The following is a 21,917-nucleotide window of genomic DNA, read 5'->3' on the forward strand; positions in this document are numbered from 1 at the left end:
TGTAAAACAATGTGCAATTTAATATGTAGCATCATCCATTCTCTTGCTCCGCAGCCTCCTGCTCAGTCTCTGTCTCCCAGCCTCTCGCAGGCCAGCTGCTGCTCCTTGCTCTGGTCCCTCCTGCACAGGCAGTACCAGTCTCTGGCCTGTCTCAGACCCAGGGGGGCTGCAGGGAACTGGCCTGGATGGGAGAAGTTTCCAAAGCACCTGGTACCGTTTTGAGCTCTTCCTGCCCAAGTGGACTCCCTACGCCGAGTGCTTGGGACAGAGGAACTGAAAGAACCTTGCAATAATACAACACCTTTCCAGAGAGGTCCCTCAGATTTCCTAGTCCACATACATATATATATATAATATATATATAATATCTCTCCTCTATATTATATATAAATTACATATACAGATAAATAAAATGCTTTCTGCTGCCCATCTGTCGCACTGTTCAGAGCTGCTAGATGGTCACACTTGGAAAAATGCCCCTGGAGCTCTGATACCAGCTCATGTGTTCAGAGTCCATTGTTTCACTTGTTTTCTTACATTAGTCCTTAGCCACCTCCTCCCATCTTGATTCTTTGTTTAGTTAATAATAATAATAATAATATAATAATAATAATAATAAAAAAACGACCTTGAATGGGTTCTTGTCTGTCTCTACTGGAGCAGTGGGAAGGTCCATGCAGGAATGGTGGGAACAGTCACGTGATGAATGATATGAGTTCATCCCAACAAAAGAAACAGGACTAGAAAACTCAATTTTGCGACGATCTAAAAAAGGGAGCAGGAATAGTTTTCATATCCCTCCCCCTCGGGGCAGAGGGCTCGGATGGGTGGGACTTCAGAGATCTTCTGCTCACAGGGAAGCAGGTGGGAGACATCTTCAGAGCTTCTCTGGGGACGGGACCCAGATGTAGTGCCCGGACTGGTCCTCAATGATCTGTTTGATTTTGCTGTAAATTTCTTCAAGAGAGTCTCCTTGTACGATGGCTGGAAGAGGAGAGAACAAGCAAGACCCTGAGCCCCAGGCAGCAGTGCCACGAGTTAGGGAGAGCCCTCCTGCTGCCCCAGAGGGCCGGAGGACACAGCCTGCAGGGACTGAACCAGGCGGTGTCACAGGAGCTGCCCTGGGCCCAGTGACACAGAGGGTTAAAGCAGCACCTCGGTGGGGATTAGCCAGTGCTGATCCCAGCTGGCAGAGCTCCTGGCTGTGTGCAGGGCTGGCTGGGCTCTCCACACCAGGCTGCTAATCAGCTTTGCAGGCTGTGTCAGGCACTGGCACTGCCACTGACCAGAGCCAGGGAAGGCAGGGCTGGGGCAGCTTGAGGTGCCAGCTTTGTCCCTTCCCTCTCGTTTTCCCTCTGGCTGGCTGCTGAGGGCTCCTCCTGTTTGCCTCCTGCGCTGCAGGGTGCGAACACAGAGCTCTCAGGCTGGGAAAGGCTCCCAGCAGCACCCCCTGTCCTGTCCTGAACTCCACTGTGCTGCTTACATCACAGCAAGATGCTCAAGAAGGGCCAAAGCTTTCTGGTAATCCAGCCTGCCTCTGTAAGCCAGCCAGGACCATCCTCCAGCATCTCTGCTCTCTCATTCTAAGTTGTTGGCACAGAACCTGTGGCAGTGACCATCTCTCTGCCCACTACCCAGTTCTTTCAACACATTTCAGCCAACAGCATTCCTTTTTCACAGGTCAACATCAAACTTGCCCTCCAAGTGCACAGTGGCATGTTGAGGGCTTGCAAAACTGTGGCTTGTCTTCCTGGAAAAACAGCCAGCAACTCTGGAGCCCAGGATAGGAGGTCTGGGGAAGGCTCATCGTGTTTGTACCCCATTATTTGGCCAGCTGAAATAAATTTTTGGAAAACATCCTGCTTGGGGTTTTTCCCAGTAGCTGTTAGGTGGGTAATGCACAGTTTGGCAACATTATCATTCCTCAGCTTCAGAAGAAACAGCTATTGCACTGGAAAAAGGATGGAAGACCAGTTCCTCTGCCTCTTCACCTGCCTGTGGTTTTCCAGAATTAATCATGTTACAAACAGTAGTTCCTTAATGCACAAGGATGCCTGTGACATGAGCAGTTCATCTCAGCAGGCACAAAGTGTCAGCAACCCCTGACTGGCTCTTGAGCAAAGACTACTTAGGAAGCAAGCCAAACTTCCAGTCTTTTTGGGTAGATGTTTCGTAATAACTCAGGACTGTCTCCACCATTTAGGTCACTAATTTTTTATCTTTCCTCCTTAGAAACTTCTCTTTTCTCTTTTTGAAAATGCTCCCCTTTTCTCCCATGCAGGGAGTTTATTTCCCGTAGACTTGTAGCACTCTGAAACCCTGTGCTTACCCTGCTCGGGGATTTTTAGATTTTTATTATTGTTGAAGTTGGCGATAAGCTTTCACAAACTCAGAAAATCCTGCCTGACAACTTGTCTCCTCCTCTATGACTGGTTCACTCCTATCCACTGATCTTGGAGCAGTCCCCTTGCAGAGCCCTCCTGGCAAAGTGCCATTTCTTTCCTGCTTTGATGAAGCTGGACGTTTTCCCATGACCCTGCAGTAGGACAGTGCTGGTAGAGAGGTCACAGCTGCTGGATGGAAAAATGAAGTAAATCAGATACAACCCTGCTCAGAACACTCACCTGTAAAATATTCTCCAAACTCTTGCTCCAGTTTCATGGCTTTGTCAAAGACCTTGTTGGCCTGTTCATACGTCTGTCTCCGGTTCATTTCCCTGCCACACACAAAAAATAAGAAACTTTTTAGTTCTTTTTCTTAGCAATGAACAGAAGCAAAAATAGCTCATAGAGCCAGGGTGCCTGGGAATCCTCTGCTCACAGGAATGGAAGCTGTGCAGAACCCAGCTCCCAAAGGCAGCTCCCTTCCCCACAGACTCCAGGCTGCCTTGGCACTTCATCTCAACTTCCACCAGTTCCTCCCACTGCCACCTACCCCACCCCCTGCACCACAGCATGGAAGGGAATTCAAACTCCGACAATCCCTTAAACTTGTGAGACTGCTGCTGCTTGCCTAGGGTCTCTCATCTTCATAAAACATAGAAATAAGCAATTTGACCCCTTCTGACTTGAGAAGGGCTTTTCCCAGGCCCCTTGGTGCCAGCAGAATTTCTTCTGATCTCAGGGTCACTCTCAAGCTGTTGACTCTCCTCACAGATAATGCTCTCTGCTGCTGCTGCTCAGAAGAGTTGCAAGCTCAGCTCTCACATTCTTTCCAGCCTGCTCTACCCAGGGCCAGGAGCAGCAGGACAAGCAGCTGGAGAGGCAAAGAACACGGTGCTGCACTTACATGAGGGCTTCGATGGATTTAGGTTTGATGAAAATGGCAATGGGATAAAGTTGTGCTTGTCGCAACCTCTTGATAGCATTGCCAGACACATCCAGGATGCAGTGCTTCCCCTGGAAAGGAGACAAGCAGGATCAGACCTACCCACACAGTCTACTCTGTGTGGGAAACAGCTTGCTCATACAGATGTGCTTGAAAAGGGAGGAGCCACAGAAACGAGCCTCACTCCTGAGACACAAGCCAGCTCCCAATGGCCTCACATTCCTGCTTGCTCAGGGCAGGACAGCAACAAGGCTAAGGGACTGAGCCTTTGTCTGGGCATGTGAAACTATTTACAAGCCCTGGGTAGCTCCAGGACTCCTCCAGAGGAATGCTGCTGCTTTGAGGGCACCCAGGTATCTCCATCCTGTGAGCTCCTGAGCACAAGGGTGCCAGGCTTTTGGGTGGAGTTTGGATGACAGAGGTACCACGCCGAGGTAGAGTAACACATCTGAGAAAAGCAGCCACGTGGCTTGGCAGGACTCTGGAGGGAGGAGAGGATCATGCTGTGTTTGCTTAATTTGGTTACAGCCCTTCACTAACACCAGGGGGAAGGAGGGGAGCTGCTGACCATGTGTGGGTTCGGGCTGGATGTGTCCCAGCGCCAGGAATGGCACCTGGCACTCACCCGCTCTGCCACCGCCCGCACGGACTGGATGCTGGTGCCATAGAGATTGTCATTGAACTGCCCAGCCTCTATGAACTTGTTGTCCTGGATGTCTTTCTCCATCTGCTCCCGGGACACCACAAAGTGGTAGTCCTGGCCGTCCACCTCGTTCTCGCGCCGAGGCCTTGTGGTGTCTGGAGGAGAGTGGGAAGCGAGAGTGAGCCCAGAGTGACACCACAAACCAGGAGGGACAAACCCACCTGTGCTGCCAGCCCCCTCCCCACGCCATGGACAAGACCCTGCAAGGAGCAGAGCCACCCCTCTCCCCTCCCTCCAGCAAGGGCCCTGAGCTGGGACTTACGGGGCACGCAGGAACCAAACTTGTGTGGGAATTCAGAGATGAGGTCGTCATTAATTCTGTCCTTTGTTGGGCCCAGGATGATCACTGGCCTCGCATAGTGAACTGCAAACAAGAGCCACAACTTGAGCCCCACCTGTGCTGCAGGCAGCTGACCCTACTGCCACTTACAGCATCGACCTGCCCTCTCCCTGGTGGCAGTGGGTGCTCTTGCTCCCATGGGCACCCAAAGTTGCTTCCTCTGTTGGAGTTTATCTCCTCCTGGTCACGGTCAACATGTCCTTCCCATCTGACCCAAACCAACTGCATGGCCCCAGGGAAGGTTCTGCAGGTCTCCAGGGTCGTGGATCAGCAAAGCTGCTCCCTTGCTTGGGCAGGAGCCAGGCAACCAGGACAGCTGGGAGAGGATGTCAGGGAGCTGGGGGAGTGATGGGAGCCTAAGGGTCAGATCCAGCTCCTGGCAAGGCCAGACCACTGAGGCTGGGACTATTCAGCCTGCAAAAGGATCTGCAGGGTAGAGCATCTCGAGCAGGGTTAAAGGCTGCAGGCTGTGGCTGGGGATGGGCTGCTCTGCTCTGCAGCAGGGACCCCGTCTGAGGCAGGAAGGGATAATCTTGTCCTCAGCTAAGGACCAAAGCTCAGCTCAGTTTTAGCTCTGGATCTCTCCCTTGGCCTTGCAGCCCACAGCACAAATCTTTTCTGACTAAAACTGGGCAGTGGAGGCCGTGCACACCTGGCTCCCCTGCTGCATGCAACACACAGGACTCTTCTTGCATCCATGCACTGCCCTGCTGCTGTGGCAGGAGGGGAGGGCACACAGGACGCCCTGGCTGTGCTGGGGACACAGGTGGCCTCACTGGAGAGGGCACGGGGCAGTTCAGCTCAGGACTTACTTTCTTGCCGCGTCACTGGCTCGTACGACAGGATGGTGTCCTCTTGTCCTTCTGCAACAGAGCCAGGGGGATGGAGGTGAGCACTTGCAGCAGCTCTCCAGCCCCTCTGCAGCTCTGAGGAGCTGGCTCCTGCCCCTTCAGCCTCCCACAGCTCTGGGGACACTCCAGGCTGTCCCCTTCACTCCACCCACGGATGTGAAGCATGACGGGCATGCAGCTATGTGCCCTCGAGCCACTTTAATTATTCATGTCCCAGCTCTGGGTCAAGCCTCCTCTTTCCCTCCCCCACCGCTGCAGGCTCCCAGCCCACTGGGATGTTGTGTCCTCCCTGCAGGTATTTAGAGGACCTTCTGGGGACAAAGGGAGCATCTACTGCAGCTGGATCCCACACTCTTGTACAGGCTTGGGCTCCAGGAGCCATCTATGCTACAGGCCTGGCCTCTGGCCATTGCTGCCTGAGGATGGGGGATCACCATGGACTGGGAACCCACCACTCTGCCCTGGAGCAGAGCTGTGCAGCCAGGAGAGAGCAGTGAAGCAGGCAGGCTCATTCCTGCTGCCAGCCCTGGCTCCGAGGAGGGAGCTGGCCGCAGCATCTCAGTGTCACCAGCAGGAAGGACCAGCCTCCGAACAGAACCACCACTGGGACAAGACAGGATGGACGTGCCCAGACATGCACACTCACACAGGGACACACACACACAGGTACAGGGGGTGGGAGAGCAGGTGCACACACACTTACTGGAACTGCTCTCGCTGTCACTGGTGTTTGATGTCACGCCCTCTGCAAAGCAACCAGAGAGATCCCCTTCAGAAGGAGGCTGGGCAGGAGGCACGGGGGCACCCAGCTGTCACCCAGCACTACTGGCCAAGGGCAGGACAGCGCTGGCTCCCCAAAAACCTGCAGCCCAGCACCCACTGGGACGAGTCTGTGCCACGTGGGCAAGGGCGGCATCGTTCACCCTTGGCTGGGAGCCCGGGGACATGCAGGGGATGCCTCCAGGAGACGACAGAGGCCAGGAGGGCCTGCCTGGCAGGTGTGAAGGCTTCCCAGGCCGAGGGAAGGTGGAGTGCACAGGGGGTGCTGGCAGGGGAGCAGGCGCAGCATGCACACAGCGGGCAGGGGGAGCACGGCTGTGCTGGCACAGGGATGGGGACAGGGAATCCACTACCTCTGGGGATGGGGCTGGGACGCACAGAGACAAGACAGTGACAGAATGGGACAGAGTTTGGGGCTTTGCTTGCTCAGGCTGATCCTAGTGCTGCGACCACCCCACAGAGGCTTGCTGGCCGCCGCCTGCCCCAGTCAGGCTCTGCACTGGCTGGGGGTGCGGAGCTTGGCAGGGAACTCATGGCCCAGCTGAGAAGCCCATGGGGCTCCTCTTATTATTCTGCATATGTGGTTACCCAGAGAAAGGTGGGAACACCTCAAAATGTTGTCACCCTCCCCGTTCAGAGCAGGCCCACCATGGTCACCTCCCACCCACACTGGAAGTGGCTCTGAGTGCTAAAGCACCAACCAACCCAGAGAGAGCAGGAAGAAGAGGATGAGGAGGTGCGGCAGGCACTTAGGGCATGGCCAACACCCCCAGGCAAGCTCCCCCACCCCGTCCCACGTGCAGCAGTGGCACCTCAAGCCCCGCAGCCTCTGGCAGGGGAGCAGCACCCGAACCCGGGCTCCTCCTGCCCTGCAGCCAGGGAAGCACAGCTGCCCCGGCCAGAGCCCAGCCAGCCACGCCCCAGGCACCGCCAGCCACAGAGAGGGAACAATGTGCATCGGAATTCAACTTACTCAGGTTCTTTGCTCCATAATAATCGTCACTTAACCCAGGGAAGTCCTGATTTCACAGACAGCAAGAAGGGGGAGAGGGGGAGAGAAGACAGTGCAGGAAAGGGGAGTCAGAGGGATGGGGGAGACAGAGCCAGACCAGCATTAGTGACAGGAGTGCAGAACGGCCCAGAGCTGCAACTGCAAGTGAGGTTAAATATCTTCAGAGCTGACACCATCAGCCCGCTGCCAACATCTTGCCTTGTCTGGCTGGACCCCCTCCGCCCCCCAAGCTCACCCTCTCTGCCAAAGAGCCCCCAGGAGCCACCCTGGGCCTGGGGAGGGCAGGGCAGCCACAGCAGCACCAGCTGGCAGCAAGCAGTTGCAGCCCTGAGCTGCTGGCACAGGGGCTGAAGTGTTTCTCCTCGTGGAGTGTACTGGCAGGGCACAGTGGCTCCGTGCCTCCCCAGCACAGCCTGGCCACTCTGGGGCCAGGCACAGCACACAGTCCTGTAACACCTGGCAGGAGGACACGTTTTTCCCCAGCTGTGTGTGTCAGCTGCCCCACACCACAATGCTTGCACAGGCTGTGGAAACGTGAGGCAGAGACCTCCCCACTGAAAGCTGGGATGGACAGGGGCAGAGCACAGGGAGGGAGCTGGCTGTGTGTCTGTGACACAGGCAGGTAGAGAGTGGCCTGCCCCATCCCCATGCTGTGTCATCTCACTGCAGGGCAGCCAAAAGCAAGGCCCAGGTTCAGCACGGATCTCACTGGAGCCCAGCCATGTGCAGGCACTTCTAGAGACAGGCAGACACACAGACAACCTTCAGCACAGCCAGAGGCTTGTGCTGTCTGCTAAAATCACTGGAAGCTGGCACCAGCCTGCCATGGGCAGCACAGGGATGCAGGGAGCCCTTGGAGCAGCCCAGCAGTAACTCCTGGCTCTGTATGACACCCAGGACAGCCCCAGAGGGGAGGGGATGTGCTTGCTGTGCTGGCACTGGGACACAGACACAGCTCTGCCTTGCACACTGCCCCTTTCCAGAGGTGTGGGCAGTGCCAGCTGGATGCTTGCCCAAGGAGTGGATGCAGCCCAGCACTCAGAGGAGGGCTGGGTTTGGTGAGCAGCTCCAGCGCTGCCCACATCAGGATTTAGGGCAGCAAGATAAACACCCTGCCTTTACTGGGAGTCCCAGGGTGGTGAGAGCTGTGGACCCCCAACATCTGTAGCCAACTACCAAAGATGTGCCTCTGTTGTGGGTGAGCAGCAGGGTCACGGCTTCCCTGTGTCCACAGGGCTTAACCTGCTGGAAGAGCTCTCCAGCAGGAATGTGAAGCTCTAAGTCACTTCTAGGGAAGATGGGGCTGGGACTTCCCCAGGCCCTGAGCCCTGGCAGGGAGAGGAGAAGCTCTGCAGAAGGCAGCCAGCCCCTCACTTGGAGGGAAGCAGGCAGAGGGAGGGAGCAGAGCCTGCAGCAAAGGGGGGAGAGCAGGGGGAGGCAGAGCAGGGAGTTGGGTGGGTGTAAAGTTGGATGAAAAGATGAAGACATTGAACATGAGAGAAAGGAAGAGAGTGCCAGACTGCAGCTGTTGCTTTCATTTCAAGCTCCAGTTTCTCCCTAGCTGCTGGCATGACTGTGGAGCACAGACCTGAATACAGGCAGGTGCCAGGACCCCTGGCTATGGAAATGAGCTGAATCTCTTCCCTCAGGGCAGGGAAGCTGAGGGGTGCAGGCTTGCCCTCTCTGGCCAGCTGCTACTTACGTTCCTGTCCGCTGCTCTCCTGGGCCAGGTTCTCTTTGCTCTTGTAAAATGGGAACTTTCGAGAGAGGCGAAAACTCTTTTTACGTTTCGTTTTGATCGACTGAAGAACACGGAGGTGGAAGGAGGACAGAAAAAACAATGGTGTTTAACACACGTGGGGAAAATTAAAATGGAGAGACAATGAGGAGCTGTGTCAGGGCAGTCACCCTCAAATGAAATCATGGAGATTACGTGAGAACTGTAATGCAGGAAAAAAATTAGCCATGGAGAAAAACATGTGGTAGGGATGCTGGGAAGCTGATGGGGCAGTCAGTAGCTCTGCAGGGGTAGCCAGGCTGTTCTTCCTCTCTTGTTGGCCTGTTAGGCACTGCTTGTGAGGTGTGAGGGCAGCTACCTTGAGGCAGCTCCAAGCCATGAGCTCTGCCACCCCATCACTCCAAACATGGGTCCTTCCCAGTGCTTTCACACCATCCTGGGCTGCTCTGCTCAATCACTGCATATTCACAGAGTGTTTGTGCCAAGCAGATGTGGGCCTGGGGCAAATCCAGTCACACAGCTCTTTGCCTTGGGATTGGTTTGAGCTGCTCCACAAGGAGCTTTTGCTGCTGGGACTCATCCTGCCCTCACTAGTTACCAGTTCCAGGTGCCCCACTGAGCCCCAGATCAGCACTTACCCTGTTGGACTCAATCATGCCAGTCCTGGCGTGGAACTTCACTGTTTTCAACCGTGCTCTCTCTTTCTTTTCCACCCTGATCAGGAGAGAAAGAGATGCTAGTCCCATGCATGTGTGCCCTCCACACTGCCCACGTGGCTCCTCAGGCAGCCAAAGGCACCCTTGGGTGGTGGCCCCATGGGCAAATGGAAGCTCCTTCCAAGGGAGGGTCAGATGTGGAGCTGCATGCCAAGGCTCTGGCCCAGGCCAGTGTCTGCAGCAGCAGGAGAGGAGCCAAGCCAGCCTTCCCAACAGGGATGGAGGACAGACTCAAGGCTGGCTTTGCAGACCTGAAGACAGCAGCAGCAGCTCCTCTGCTCTCTGTGACTTCCCACCTCACAGTGGGACCTGGCTACAGAGCTGGGCAGTCTGACAGAGGACACAAGGAGCAGCCCTTGCTGCTGTGACTCTGCCCTCACACAGAGACCCAGACTGGCTGACACCAACTCCCCACACCCACAGGGACCAGAGAGGGGGCTGACCATTCCCCTCTTCACCTAGAGTCTCCCCCAGCTTTGGAGAACCTGCCTAGGGAGACCTGCACACAGCCCCAGCTTGCAACCAAGCTGCCCTGCAGGCTGCACAGGGTCAGGTGGACTGGGACCACAAGGAGATCCCAGCCTGAGCAGGGCCCCGAGGGCTGCAGGGCTTGCAGAGCCTGGGGAAATCCTGGGCTCACCAAGTGTGACAGCTCCTGCTGAGGGACACTCACCTCTTCTTGCTGGGGATGACCCCGATCTGCTCGCTCTCGCCGTGGGCTGTGACGAGCCTGGCCTGCCACCACTCGTCATCGGAGGCGTTGATGACGTGCAGGATGTCCCCGTAGGAGAAGCTGAGCCCCTGGCTGGGCAAGCAGCTGTCCCTGGTCCGGTCATAGTCAAACAGGGCCCTGAAGAGGAGCAGAGAGCAGCAAGGCCCTCTCTGAGCATGGCCAGGCAGCGAGGGCAGCAGCAGTGCCACCCTCCTGGGGCACTGCCACCTTCACACCTTATAAAGTTTAACCCAAGCCCTGCCAAGGTGCTGCCAGCCACCTGCACACCCCTCAGCTGGCAGGCTCAGCACAAACCCTGAGGAGTGCAATGCAGGAACAAGAGTGACTGAGAGAGAGACTCGACTGAGAGAACTCACTGCTGACTTCAGCTGCAGGATGCACACGAGCCACATCGAAAGTGTCTGTGGTTAGTGAGCAGGCCAGGCCCACAGTAGCAGCCTGAGGAAGGGCTGCTCTCCACCATCCCTGTGGCTGTGGGGCCAGGGAATGGGATGGGGAACATCAGACCCCACTGCTGGCAGGTGGTTGCACAGGCAGAGACCACCACATCACTGAGCACAGCCTTTATTTATGTACAGAACCTGTGAATGAGGAATACATCTCAGAGTATATATATCTGCTTCCACAACTGATCCTTTTCATAGCCCTAAACACCTCCCCTGAGAACAGTTTATTGAGTTTAAAATTATCTTCAAAATGAAACTAACCAGCGATAGAAAAGACTTTGTTTTTTTACTAGAGGAGCTCTAATGCTTTTCCTGCACTCCTATATCACACATAGCACCGCAGCCTGTACCCATAAGATGCTCTCAGAGGCTTCACCTGCAACTTGTTCTACTAATGTCAGATCACACAAACTGTGTCTGCTTTGATGCATCAACTTGCAAAAAGACAAAGAAAGGAACAAGTCACTAAAAGTACTGGCAGCAAAACCTCTGTATTTGCTCCTGGGGACACTGGCCCCCAGTCCAGCATGAGCCCAGGCACTGCAAACACTGGTTTGCTGCTGGTTTAATTGTGGCCCTGATAAACCTTCTGCAAGCAGGCGAGACATTCTCTGTTCTGCTCATTACCCCCTTTCACTGTGGGGACTCCAAAGGGGGTCTAAAAGCACACTGTAAGTGGAAGGGCTGTGGGATAACTTGGCATGTCCCTGTGGAGCAGCAGAGCCTGGAGGGCACTTCTGCAGGGGAGTGCTGGGCTATGAAACCTTTCAGGGCACTTGGGGCTGGGTCTTGAATGGGAAAAAGAAGGGCTGCCCCATGGGGAGGGCTCTTTGGGACAAGACCCAATGTGTCCTATGCATCCAGATACCTTCAGCCACCAGATCTGTTCTCCTTGCCCAGCTTGCTCAGGGCTGGGCTAGCTCCTGTGCTGCAGGGCAGCGTGGCTGGAGCTGGCAGCAGAGCACCCAAAGGGTGCTTTGGCCGGAGGTAATCAAGCCTTGCAGGCAGCTCCAGGCCAGAAGATAAGGCTGCATGTGGTTGACAGGCCGCTGTGAGGTCAGTGCCACTGGCCAAGGCCCTGGGGAACTGGTCAGGCAGGTTCCCAAAGGCAGGCAGGCTGTGAGGAGCCCTGCCCACTCTGCGCAGCCTGGCCTGCAGAGCCCATGCTCCTCCCTGCCCACTCCATGCAGCCTGCCCTGCAGAGTGCACAGGGACCGTGCTCCTCCAGCAGCAGCCACCAGCACCCCAGGACAGGCAGAGCAAGATCTCTGCAGGGGCAGGGCACCTGCAGAGCCAGCACAGGAGGCCCTGGCACCCCAAGGCACAGTGCTCCAGGACACTGGCCCCTGGCTGTGCTGGCATGCAGCACTCCCGTGGCTCGGTGCCCCTCGGGGCGCAGGGGCAGACGGCAGCTCTGCTCTGTCCCCAGGCCAGCTCCCGGCACTGACAGCCAGGAGAGCAGATGGCTTGGCTGGAGGGCAGGGAAGCAGTGCCAAGGACTCCCATGGCTTCCTCCTGGTGCCCAGGCACAATGCCTGCCTGACCTCCATCCCCACCCAGCACGGCCCCAGCGCTGGCAGACTTTGCCCTGCGGCAGTGCAGGGAGGTGACAGGCAGGATGTGAACCTGCCTTGCCCCTGCCTGTGCTGCACGAAGCTCCAGCACCCCCAAATCAGCTCCAGCAGGCACTGGGGGGTGCCCAGCTCCAGCCCTGCCACAGCACAAAGGCTGCAATGCAGCCACACAGGGCTGACTCAAGCAGCTGGGTAGCAAGTCCTGTAATTGATGTCCTGTCCACAGCACAGCAGCTCAGCTGGTTTCGGGAAAACTGTGCTTGAAACTACCCCGCCCAGAAGGGCTGGGGCAGCCTGGGCACCCGGCAGCTCTTCCAAGCACGTCTGCAGGGTGTGTGTCAAACAGAGTGCTGTGATGGGCCAAACTGGGGAAGAGCTCTCCCCTGGGATCACCCTCTCAGCAAGGCACAGCCCAGCTCCACCTGGGTATGTGTGAGGGACACAGTGCTGTGGAGGCCTCCAAAGCCCCACGGGGGGATGCACCAAGAATTAAGAAATGCTACGAGTAGCGTGGAGGCAACAGGCAGTTCTCTGGTACACAGGAGTTCTCTGGTACACAGGAATACTTTGATACATGAGCACCTTTCTAGGCAGAAAACAGGCTCAACTGAAGCTGGACCCAGCCTAAACCCTCCTCCACACGTGAGGGTGTCCACAGGACAGCAGGGGAGTGAGGGCAGGACTAACAAGATGATGTTTATTCAACACTGCACCCAGCTTGTCGCACACTCCCAGGAAGCTCTGAGATGCTAAATCAAGCAAGATGCCTGCAGAGACTTGTGGGAAGGTGTGAACTGCAGAAACCCAGAGCTGCAGCTCTCCCCTCCTGCCATACCAGGCTTGCAACATATCCACCATGCCTGAAGTCCCCCTGCATGGAGCAGCCATGCAGTGGGAGATGCAGGCTGAGGCTCATGCAGCCTTGGCCTTTGCCATCCTTCTCACAGGGAAGGAGAAGAAGCCTCCCTTGCTCCTGCCAGCCTCACCTGCAACAGGCTGCGCAGGGTGAGGATTTACAGGATTATTTTAATTACCAAGTTAAAATTACTCATTAGCGCTCATCCCACTGGCGCTGTGGCAGGCAGGAGGTGGCAGGAGGCAGGCAGGGATTGTCCTGTCCACACAAGACTTGCAGCACTTTGAGCTGCATGGCTGTTTAACCCCTGCCTGCCTGTCCTGCACCTGGCTCCAGACCAAAAGTGCTCTGAGGGCTCAGAGCAATAATCCTCCTAAGAGCTCATCTCCCATCCAGCCAGATCCTGCCACAGGAACGGCAGGACGAGACAAGGAGAAGCCTGTTAGCTGGTTCGAGGAGAGTGCCCTGAAAGCTGCCACGAGCTGCCTGGGGCAGAAGCAGAGCTGGATGCCCACCATTTCCCTGTTTTCCTCAGTGTGTTGGGCTGGCCAGCAGCCACCCAGGCTCTGCAGAGACCACTGCTTTCCAAACTGGAGCAGTCCTTGGGAGAGGCATGCGAGCACCCCGCCTCGACAAGCCAGCGCACAAGCCCCGCTCTCCCTGCAGCGGCACCCTTCAGGCTTTGTGACGCATCCACGGCACTCACCCCCCTGGCCCCCGACACACCGAGCTCCGAGGCACCGCAGAGCCCAGGCGGAGCTGTGACCACCCCCTGCCGATGTGCCCGTCCCTGCCGGGAGCGGGCGGGGCCTTACCGGACATAGAGCGATCTCTTCTCGCTGGTGCGGAGCGAGCCCGAGCCCGAGCTCATGCTGCTGTTCATCATCTGCTCCCGCAGGTCGTGGATCTTGGACTCGAAGCGGCTGTACTCTGCGGGGACAGGGCTGCTCAGTGCAGGCACAGCTGACCCCGGGCTCATCCCCACAAGGCATCTTGTCCACCAGCCTGTCTCTGCACACAAAGCTGAAGAGGTCACAGAACTCTGCAGGGGTCCAGGCAGCGCACCTGGAGCAGGCAGGGCTCCAGCTGCTCCCAACCCCACCACAGCTTCCCACACAGCAGCTCAGGCAACGGCTGCTGTGACCTCCGCTGCTGCTGTGCTGCAGCTCCTTGAGGGAATGGCTGGGCAGGACTTGGCAAGCTGCTGACCTACAGAGCAGTTCAAAACATGGAGAGAGGAGAGCAAGAGCCCCTCCAGGAGACCACTGCCCAGCAGCTGGAGCAGTGAGACACAACCACAGCCACTGGGGGAGTCCCCAGCTACCGCTCTGCTGGCAGCAATGACCTTCTCCTCAGCAGGAACGGGGAAAGGGAGGCAAAACACAAAGTCCCTGCCCTCGGAAGGGGAGCAGGGAGGAGGAATTCACCTTTTGCTTCTACATCCCAGCGGCAGAGACGTGCAGGAAGAGCTGGGGAACCCTCCAGAAGACACCAGCACCTTCCTGCCAGGTGGCAGGGCAGGAGCAGGCGCCAGCCCGGCACCGGCGCGGCAGCAGCCCGACCTTCAGCCCTCAGCCGGGTGTAAAGGTCGGGCTGACACGCAGGGGTGGAGGCACCGGGCCTCCCTACCCAGGGCTGAATGAGGAAAGTGCAACTGCAGCTCCAGGAAAGCTGCTGGCACGGCCACAGCCCACACTGCCAGACCTTGCCTCACATCCCTCATTTTGTTCCTTGGGCACGTCCTACAATAACAGGTGAGAGAGGACCAGGCTCATCTGTGCTGTAAGACTTGCCTAGGAAGTCTTGTCCACGACCCAGTGGTTTAGATGTGGCTTGGGCTTTAATTTTGGGGAGGGAGCATGGCAGCTCAGCTGTCAAGGCAAGTGCTGGCTGCAGAGCAGGGCCACAGCTGTGCTGGGTCTGTGGAGCCACCTCACATGGGGAGAGCAGCAATATTGCTCAGAAATGCTCTGTGGGCTTTGTTTGGGAGCCAGCCCCTCTCCCATGGACTGTCAGTGCAGACAAAAGCAGGGCTGGGGTTAGGGGATGATGCAGCTGCAGCTCAGCATTTCCTGACTCTCCAGCCCTACAGCCTGGGTATCCCCCTGCTACACCCACTTGCCAGATACATTTTTACTTAAGGATTGGGAAAGAAAAGGCAATACACACAAAAACTGCCAAATGGCACACAAACTCCATGCAAAGCCCCTTCTCCTGCCATGCAACATCCAGAGTTGCTGCAACACCAGCCAGGGTCAGTTGCTTCATGTGGAAACCATGAGAGCCCCTGGCTGCCCCATGCCAAGGGGCACCCACTGCCTCACCTGCCTTCCTGCTGGCAGAGGGAAACACAGATGCAGCGAGGCATGGACAGCGCTTATTTCACAAGAAGACTGAATTCTGCCACCAAAGCAGCACCAGGGTTTTACTGTGCTCCCAGCAGAGGGAAGTGAGCTTCATCCCACTCCACATCTCTTGACCCACACAGCTCATTCTGCCCTACAATACCCATAAGCTCTTGAATCCCAGAGGAGGATCTGTCAGAAGTGGGAACAGCTGCTTTTTAAACCCTCTTTGGTACAGAAGGGCTGTTTTTCCCCAGAAAGCACCACTACAGCCCTTGTCCCCAGCCGGGTCATGGCAAACCCTGCTGGGGCACAGACTCCCTGCACACCCCACAGTGAGGGGACCACTGCTGCTACACAGACTCCCCCTGCAACACTCTTCTCCACAACAAGTGTGGAGGATGCACTGCCTGGGATTGGGCAGGAAACACAAGGCAAAAGGAGATTTCTCCACCCAGCATCAGGGTGGGGGTGTTGGAAGGGCAACCTGTGGGTGCCACTGCCCTGCCAGAAATGGCATGTGCATCCCCTGGCAAGCAGCCCAAAGTTCTCAAATGCCCCCATTTCAGCTGGGGCACTCCATGTAAAGGGCCTTTCCTAGTTTTGCTGGAGTGGCCACACTGCTTGGAGGGGTGGGCAAAGCCCACTAACATGACAAGAAGCACAAACCAGGCTGGCAGCAGCAAACTGAAGGACACAGGGGCTGCTCTGGCTTTAACCCTCAGAGAGCAAACACAGTCCTGCCCTAGGAAGTGTCTGCAAGGAGCCCCCAACCCACATTTGCTCCAGCTGAGGGAGGACAGAGAGTGGAGGAGCAGCCAGCCCCAAAACAAACCCACTGCCTCCCTTCCAGAGCAAGGGAGACAAGGTTACCCCAGGATGGAGCACAGGGTACTACCAGCTGCCATGGGCACCCTTTAAATGCACATTGGAACAGTCTGAAACAATTACTAGCAGATCACCCCCAGCAAGGAGCGCTCCTGCCTTTGCTCCCTAACTTAGGGCCACCTTGGCTCTGCACCTTGGCTCTGGAAGACCTCCTGTGCAGCTGAAACTCTCCCAGGGTGCAGCAGGGAGGTGAGCCAGGGCTGATTCCCACAATGCTCAACACGTTCAGGACATGCTTATCAACGCTGCAAAGTATGTAACAGGTGAGCTGGCACCTCTTGCCCTGAGTGCCATGGCACTGTGCGCCAGGATGTTTGCTCTTCTCACTCAACAGCTCGATAAAAACACCCCTGCACCCTCCCACTGCTTTTCCCTTTCCAGGGTGTGGGTGTTCCTAGAGCTGGGCCTGATTCTGTCCCCTGGGGTGAGCTCCATGCTGAGTGGAATCCTGAAAGTGCACATGCTACAGACCACTACCAACAGGCAGGGATCACCTGCCTGCCCCAAGGATCCCAGAAGCAGCACACGTGTGTGACACACCTGCAAACACACCCAGCAGAACCAACAAAGCCCTGGGTCTGCAGCTGGGCACCAGGAGACAGCACAAAGGAAAGACGCTGGCAGACAGGGGAAAGCAACTCCTGAGTACACACAAAGCCCTGTATCCAAACACTTCTGCCAGGCCAGGCCAACAGCAGAGCCCAGAAATGCTCAGTCACAGGTTTCAGCCCAGCCACTTGCAAAAACTACTGACAGCTTTTAGCACCCTGACCCCAGACACCTTCTCTCTGCACAGACCTAGGAAAGCAGAAGGAAGCACAGCCACAGGGAAAACTCAGAAGCTTTTATAACTCATTGCACACCCCTGGAACTCCCCTTTGAACAGACTGACTCAGAGAAAGGCCATAATGTGACTTCTTGTATTTTCAGGTGAGGAATTCAAAGCTTTGGTGCATGGAGTGTGAGGAGGGGGAATTGCTAAATCCAAGTGCTGGTGATAGCAGCAGGCAAAGGTCAGGGGGGGAAGTGCTCAGAGGGAACAGACCTCACAAAAACTCTGAGGAACCATCACTCCCCCTCCTCAACAGCAGGCAGCAGTGGTCAAAGGTGCTGGTGCTCAGAAGAAAGGTTAGAAAGGGGAGCTGCTGTCCTGCCTTTCTTGGTTTGGTCTTTGCTTCTTTTCCCTCCTGTGTCTGGCAGGACAAAACAGGGAGGGCCCCTCATCCCCTGAGACCTGCACAAACAGCCTCTCTGCCCCCCTGGAGCCCCAGCGAGGTCAGGCACCGAGCACACTGTGCTCATCCAGCAGCCCAAGGCAAGCCCTGCCCATGCTCAGGTACGAGAGACCGGTGCCATCCTCCACCTCTGCTAGCGGAGAAGAACTTCTCAAATCCCCTTTCCACCAGCATCTCCTCCTTTGGCATCCTACAATCCAGCTCTCCTTGTCTTCCCACATGACAAACATTTGAGAGCACACGGCCCATTGAGTGGGCCCATCCTCACCCACACTGGGGGCTCACACCCACCAGGGACATCTTTCTCCATGATATTTCTCCCAGCCTTTCAAGCCTCTGGAGCTCTGAGGGCAACTTCCAAGTTACAACAGCCTGTACTCCACAGCCACAACACTGCCTCCCAGGATGGCAGCAGCCCCTGTGCTGGGTGCTGCTGCCCACACGTGCCAGGAACCATCATGGATGTGGAAAGTCACCAGCTACAACACACTGACATTTCCGCCTCGGTCTAAGGGGGTTTCAAAACATTTTGTCCAGTTTGACATTTAAGAATCACTCTTGGTTGGTGTCTTTGCCAAATCTCAAGTGGCAAAGGGAGCCAGAAATACGAGAACATTAAGCGCTTCCTGGAAAGAAAGAAAGAAAGAAAGAAAAAGCCAAAACAAACAAACCCCACACCCACAGCAGAGCCCTGAGCAGCACCAATGACTCCGCACCCCAAAGGCTCTGCCGTGGGATGGAGGAACAGCGGACACCGGGACCAGCGGGACCTCGCCCAGCGATGCCACAGGAGGCACGCGATGAAGGGCATGCCTAGGGGGGTCATCGGCCTCCTTGGAGGGGACTAGAGCAGCTGGTGGGGAAAGCCGGTGGGGCCCAGGGGAGACGCGTTTTCCAGCGGACGGGAACGGCGGCATCCCGGCACGTGCACGGTGCGGCCCCGGGCACGGCCGCGGCCCCGGGATGAGCCCGGCCCCCGCGGGCCGCCGGGAACCCTCCCAGCGCTCGCCCTCCCAGCCCACGGGCCAGGCTCCAGCGCTACCGCCCAGCGAAGCTCTGTGCGGGCAGCTGCCCGCTCCCTGCCCGCTGCCCCCGGCGGCACCGCCAGCCCCGGCCGCTGCCAGGGAATCGGAACCCAGCGCTAACGAAAGGCTGGGGCGGCGCCGCAGGTGGGATGCTCAGAGAGGGGACGAGCCCCATTTCAGCAGCGACGCCCCGGTTCCAGCCCCGCCCGCAGCGGGGTCGCCCTCCGGGACCTCTGAGGTCTCCCGACCACGGGGTCCCTCCCGCAAGGCCCGTGGGACCCCACGGAGCCGGGCCTCGCGGCGACGCCCTCCAGCAAGCAGAGCTCTTCCCCCTCCCCCGAAGACGACCCCGGCCCGTGGAGCCCCCCGCGGCCCCGCTGCCGGTGGGGTCCCGGCGGGGCTGCCCGGCGCTCACCTGCAGGCGGGGCGGCCGCGGCCCCGCACCCGCCCGGCCCGCACACAAAGCCGCGCAGGCACGACCGGCGGGACGGCGCGGCCCCGCCCCCCTCCGCGCCGGCCAATCGGCACCCGCCCCGCCCTCGGGCCACGCCCCCAGCGGCGCCGCGCCCGCAGCCCCCCGCCCCGGCCTCCCGACCGCGCGCCGGCCATGCCCCGCCCCACATCTGCATATCACAACCACCTCATCTGCATAGCCACACCCCTCATCTGCATGTCCCGCTCCCGACCGCGATCTCCCGTGGCCGTACCTTCGGGCCGGTACTGCGCGATGATGGTCACCGTCTGCCCCGCCCGCTTCAGCGCCGCCGCCGCCTGCTCGTGAGTAGCGTTGCGAAGGTTCACGCCGTTCACCTGCCGGGACAGAGCGGCCCCGCTGAACCAGACCCATGGGGCACGAACCTCGGGGGTCTGCCCTGCGCCTCGGCCCCGCTGCCCAGCCCCTGTACCGGTACCCACGGCACTCGCGGTACTCTCAGAACCGCATCACTCTGCCACTGCACCCCCAGTACCACGCCCGATACCGGCACTTCCAGCACCGGCATCCCCGGTACCTGCCCCCGGCCAGCCCCCCCCGCCGCAGGCACCTCGGGGCTGTGCCAGCGCACCGGCACCCGAGATGAATCCCCCAGAACCGTGCCCACCCGGGTCTTGGGATGCCATGGAGGGGCAGTGGGTGCCCCACAACTCACCGAAAGGATACGGTCCCCCCTCCGCAGCTCCCCGCTGAGGTCAGCAGGGCCTCCAGCCAGGATGAAGGACACAAAGATCCCCTCGCCATCTTCCCCCCCAACAATGTTGAAGCCCAGGCCGGTGGAGCCTTTGTGCAGGATGATTTTCCGGGGCTCCCTGGAAGGACACATAGGGAACAGGGAGACATCAAGGTGAGGAGCAGCAGAGCTGGTGACAGGCTCTCCTGTGCCCAGGCCTCGTGGCACATTGGTGGGGCTGGAGTCACCCGAGTGCAGCTGGTGTGACTCAGCCCTCAGCACTGTGGAGACTGATAAAGAGTCTGAAGAGGTGGCAGGTGGAGTGACATGAGACACAGCATGGACAGAGACAGAGCATCCACTGTGAAATGACACACAGAAACACTGAAATGCATGGTGGCCTCAGATGCCATGAGCCAGGAGGGTGGGATCAAACCCCTCCACAGCACGGTAAGTGTGCCTACAGCCCCATGCACCCCTCCAGTGCCACAGACCCTGCACAGCTCAACAGAAGTCCTTCGTTTTTTGATGACTTAATTCTATCCCAGCTCAAACAAAAGGCAGGCAAAAGCAGAAAGACAGCCTGGCATCACAAAACTCCTGTGTCAGTTCTTGTCTGGGAGAAAAAACCAATGCGAGGGGAACCATGGCAGCTCCCAGCTCAAGCTCTGACTGAAATAAGGAATAAATGATGCCAGACAATTAGCACAGGCTGATGGTGATTGTCAGCTAACATGATATTGGAGAGCATCAGAGCATCCACTGTGGCTGGATCCTGGGCACTTCCTTGGGTACCACAAGGACCAAAGGCCTTAGATGGAGCTCAGCAGCCTGATCAACCACTCACCTGCCAGGTATCAGAAGGAAATCTCTGGGCTGTGTTAGGAGAGATGCTGGAGCCCAGGCATGGCACTGAGTGAGGCACCCTAAAATGCTGGCAGACTTGTGCTGAGAGAACCCTGGGGCACTGGGGTGGGGGGCTGGAACACACCAGAACCAGGAAATCAGGAAAACCATGGAGATGCTCAGTCAAAAGATGCTCAACCCCAAGTCCTCAAGATGTTACCAGCGCTTGGCTTAGGGACAGTTGTGAGGGGGCAGGGAGGGCTGCAGCCATCAGTCCCAATGCAGCAAAGCTGTGCCTAGGGCTAGAGTTCTCTCAGGGGAAGAAATAGGTCAGGTTTCTGGGTCTGCAAACCCTGCCTCCAACCAGGAGATGAACTTGCTCTGCCCACTGGGTTTTGCTGCTGCCCAAGCAGCGTGCAGGAAGCACATCCTCAACTCAGCATCCTCAGCACCTGTGAGGACCAGACTGTTTGGTGGAAGGTAAAGTGACCCTACAAGAATGAAGGGAGGAAATGAAGCCCCAGCCAGGTACATCAAGGTTTCAGTCCTGACGTACACTCTTGGCTTCCATCCTCCTCACAGGAGGCGTGACACAGATCCTCCAGGCAGATCCCATGCTGAATGTCAGTGTTAACACTGGGACCTCGGCACAGGGCTGCTGAGGGGACCCTGTGGGGCTGTGCTGGGTTTGGGTTGCTGTGGTGGAAAACATATTCTTTGGTTCCCAGCCCTAGTGCTGCAGGACATGAGGGTCACTGGAGCCACATCCACATCTAAGCAGCATCTGTGCCTGTGGGAGGGGGAGACGCTGGATACTGGGCCTCTGCTTTTCCTGAGGAATGGCTGGCAAGAGCCTCATGAGAGACGGCTTCTTTTTCAGGGCAGCTGCTGCCTTTCCCCACACCAGTGAGTTGCATTTGGACCACACTGGTCCCAGTGCACAATCTTGGTACCAGCAGACCTGCAGCAATGGAGCTGTCCTGGGAGGTCAGCAATGCACAGGAGGCTTTCAGCACTGTCCTGGGAAGCACGAGCCAAGTGCTGAGCCCCCCGCAGGCTGTGGATCTGCTGGGTAGCAGGGGGCTGTGTCTGGGCGCACTGGCCCAGTTGTGCCAGCCTGTCCGCAGTGGGGCCTTCCACAAGGCAGCACCATCCTCTAGTGGCCACCAGCACGTGCTGCATCAGGGCCACCTCTGAGCCATCGCTGTGCCACTGTCACTGCCAAGCCACCACTGAAGCACTGCCAAGCCATCGCTGTGCCACTGTCACTGGCAAGCCACTGCTGAGCCACTGCTGAGTCATCACTGTGCCATGGCCACTGCCAAGCCACCACTGA

At 57.5% G+C, this 21,917-nt stretch overlaps 1 protein-coding gene across 4 annotated transcripts in view; it reads right to left on the reverse strand.

Annotated features, from left to right (window-relative positions):
* The window catches only part of DLG3 (discs large MAGUK scaffold protein 3), a gene marked incomplete at its 5' end in the record, with an annotated part of 75,669 nt that continues 53,752 nt past the window's right edge, over positions 1 to 21,917 (reverse strand). For 2 of the 4 annotated variants that reach the window (XM_084212758.1, XM_084212759.1), the window contains 13 exons: positions 1 to 984; positions 2,625 to 2,716; positions 3,289 to 3,398; positions 3,953 to 4,125; positions 4,293 to 4,394; positions 5,183 to 5,233; positions 5,925 to 5,966; positions 8,716 to 8,815; positions 9,390 to 9,465; positions 10,141 to 10,317; positions 13,892 to 14,006; positions 19,277 to 19,379; positions 19,718 to 19,874. In XM_084212758.1, the coding sequence (XP_084068884.1) occupies positions 878 to 984; positions 2,625 to 2,716; positions 3,289 to 3,398; positions 3,953 to 4,125; positions 4,293 to 4,394; positions 5,183 to 5,233; positions 5,925 to 5,966; positions 8,716 to 8,815; positions 9,390 to 9,465; positions 10,141 to 10,317; positions 13,892 to 14,006; positions 19,277 to 19,379; positions 19,718 to 19,874 (1,405 nt within the window). In that variant the 3' untranslated portion in view covers positions 1 to 877. Of the gene's footprint in view, positions 985 to 2,624; positions 2,717 to 3,288; positions 3,399 to 3,952; positions 4,126 to 4,292; positions 4,395 to 5,182; positions 5,234 to 5,924; positions 5,967 to 6,974; positions 7,021 to 8,715; positions 8,816 to 9,389; positions 9,466 to 10,140; positions 10,318 to 13,891; positions 14,007 to 18,984; positions 19,077 to 19,276; positions 19,380 to 19,717; positions 19,875 to 21,917 lie in introns of those variants that run through there. The other 2 variants (XM_084212760.1, XM_084212761.1) reach the window with 2 other exon arrangements.

This window comes from Fringilla coelebs, assembly GCF_963513975.1.
Source record: "Fringilla coelebs genome assembly, chromosome: 11".
Lineage (NCBI taxonomy): Eukaryota > Metazoa > Chordata > Aves > Passeriformes > Fringillidae > Fringilla > Fringilla coelebs.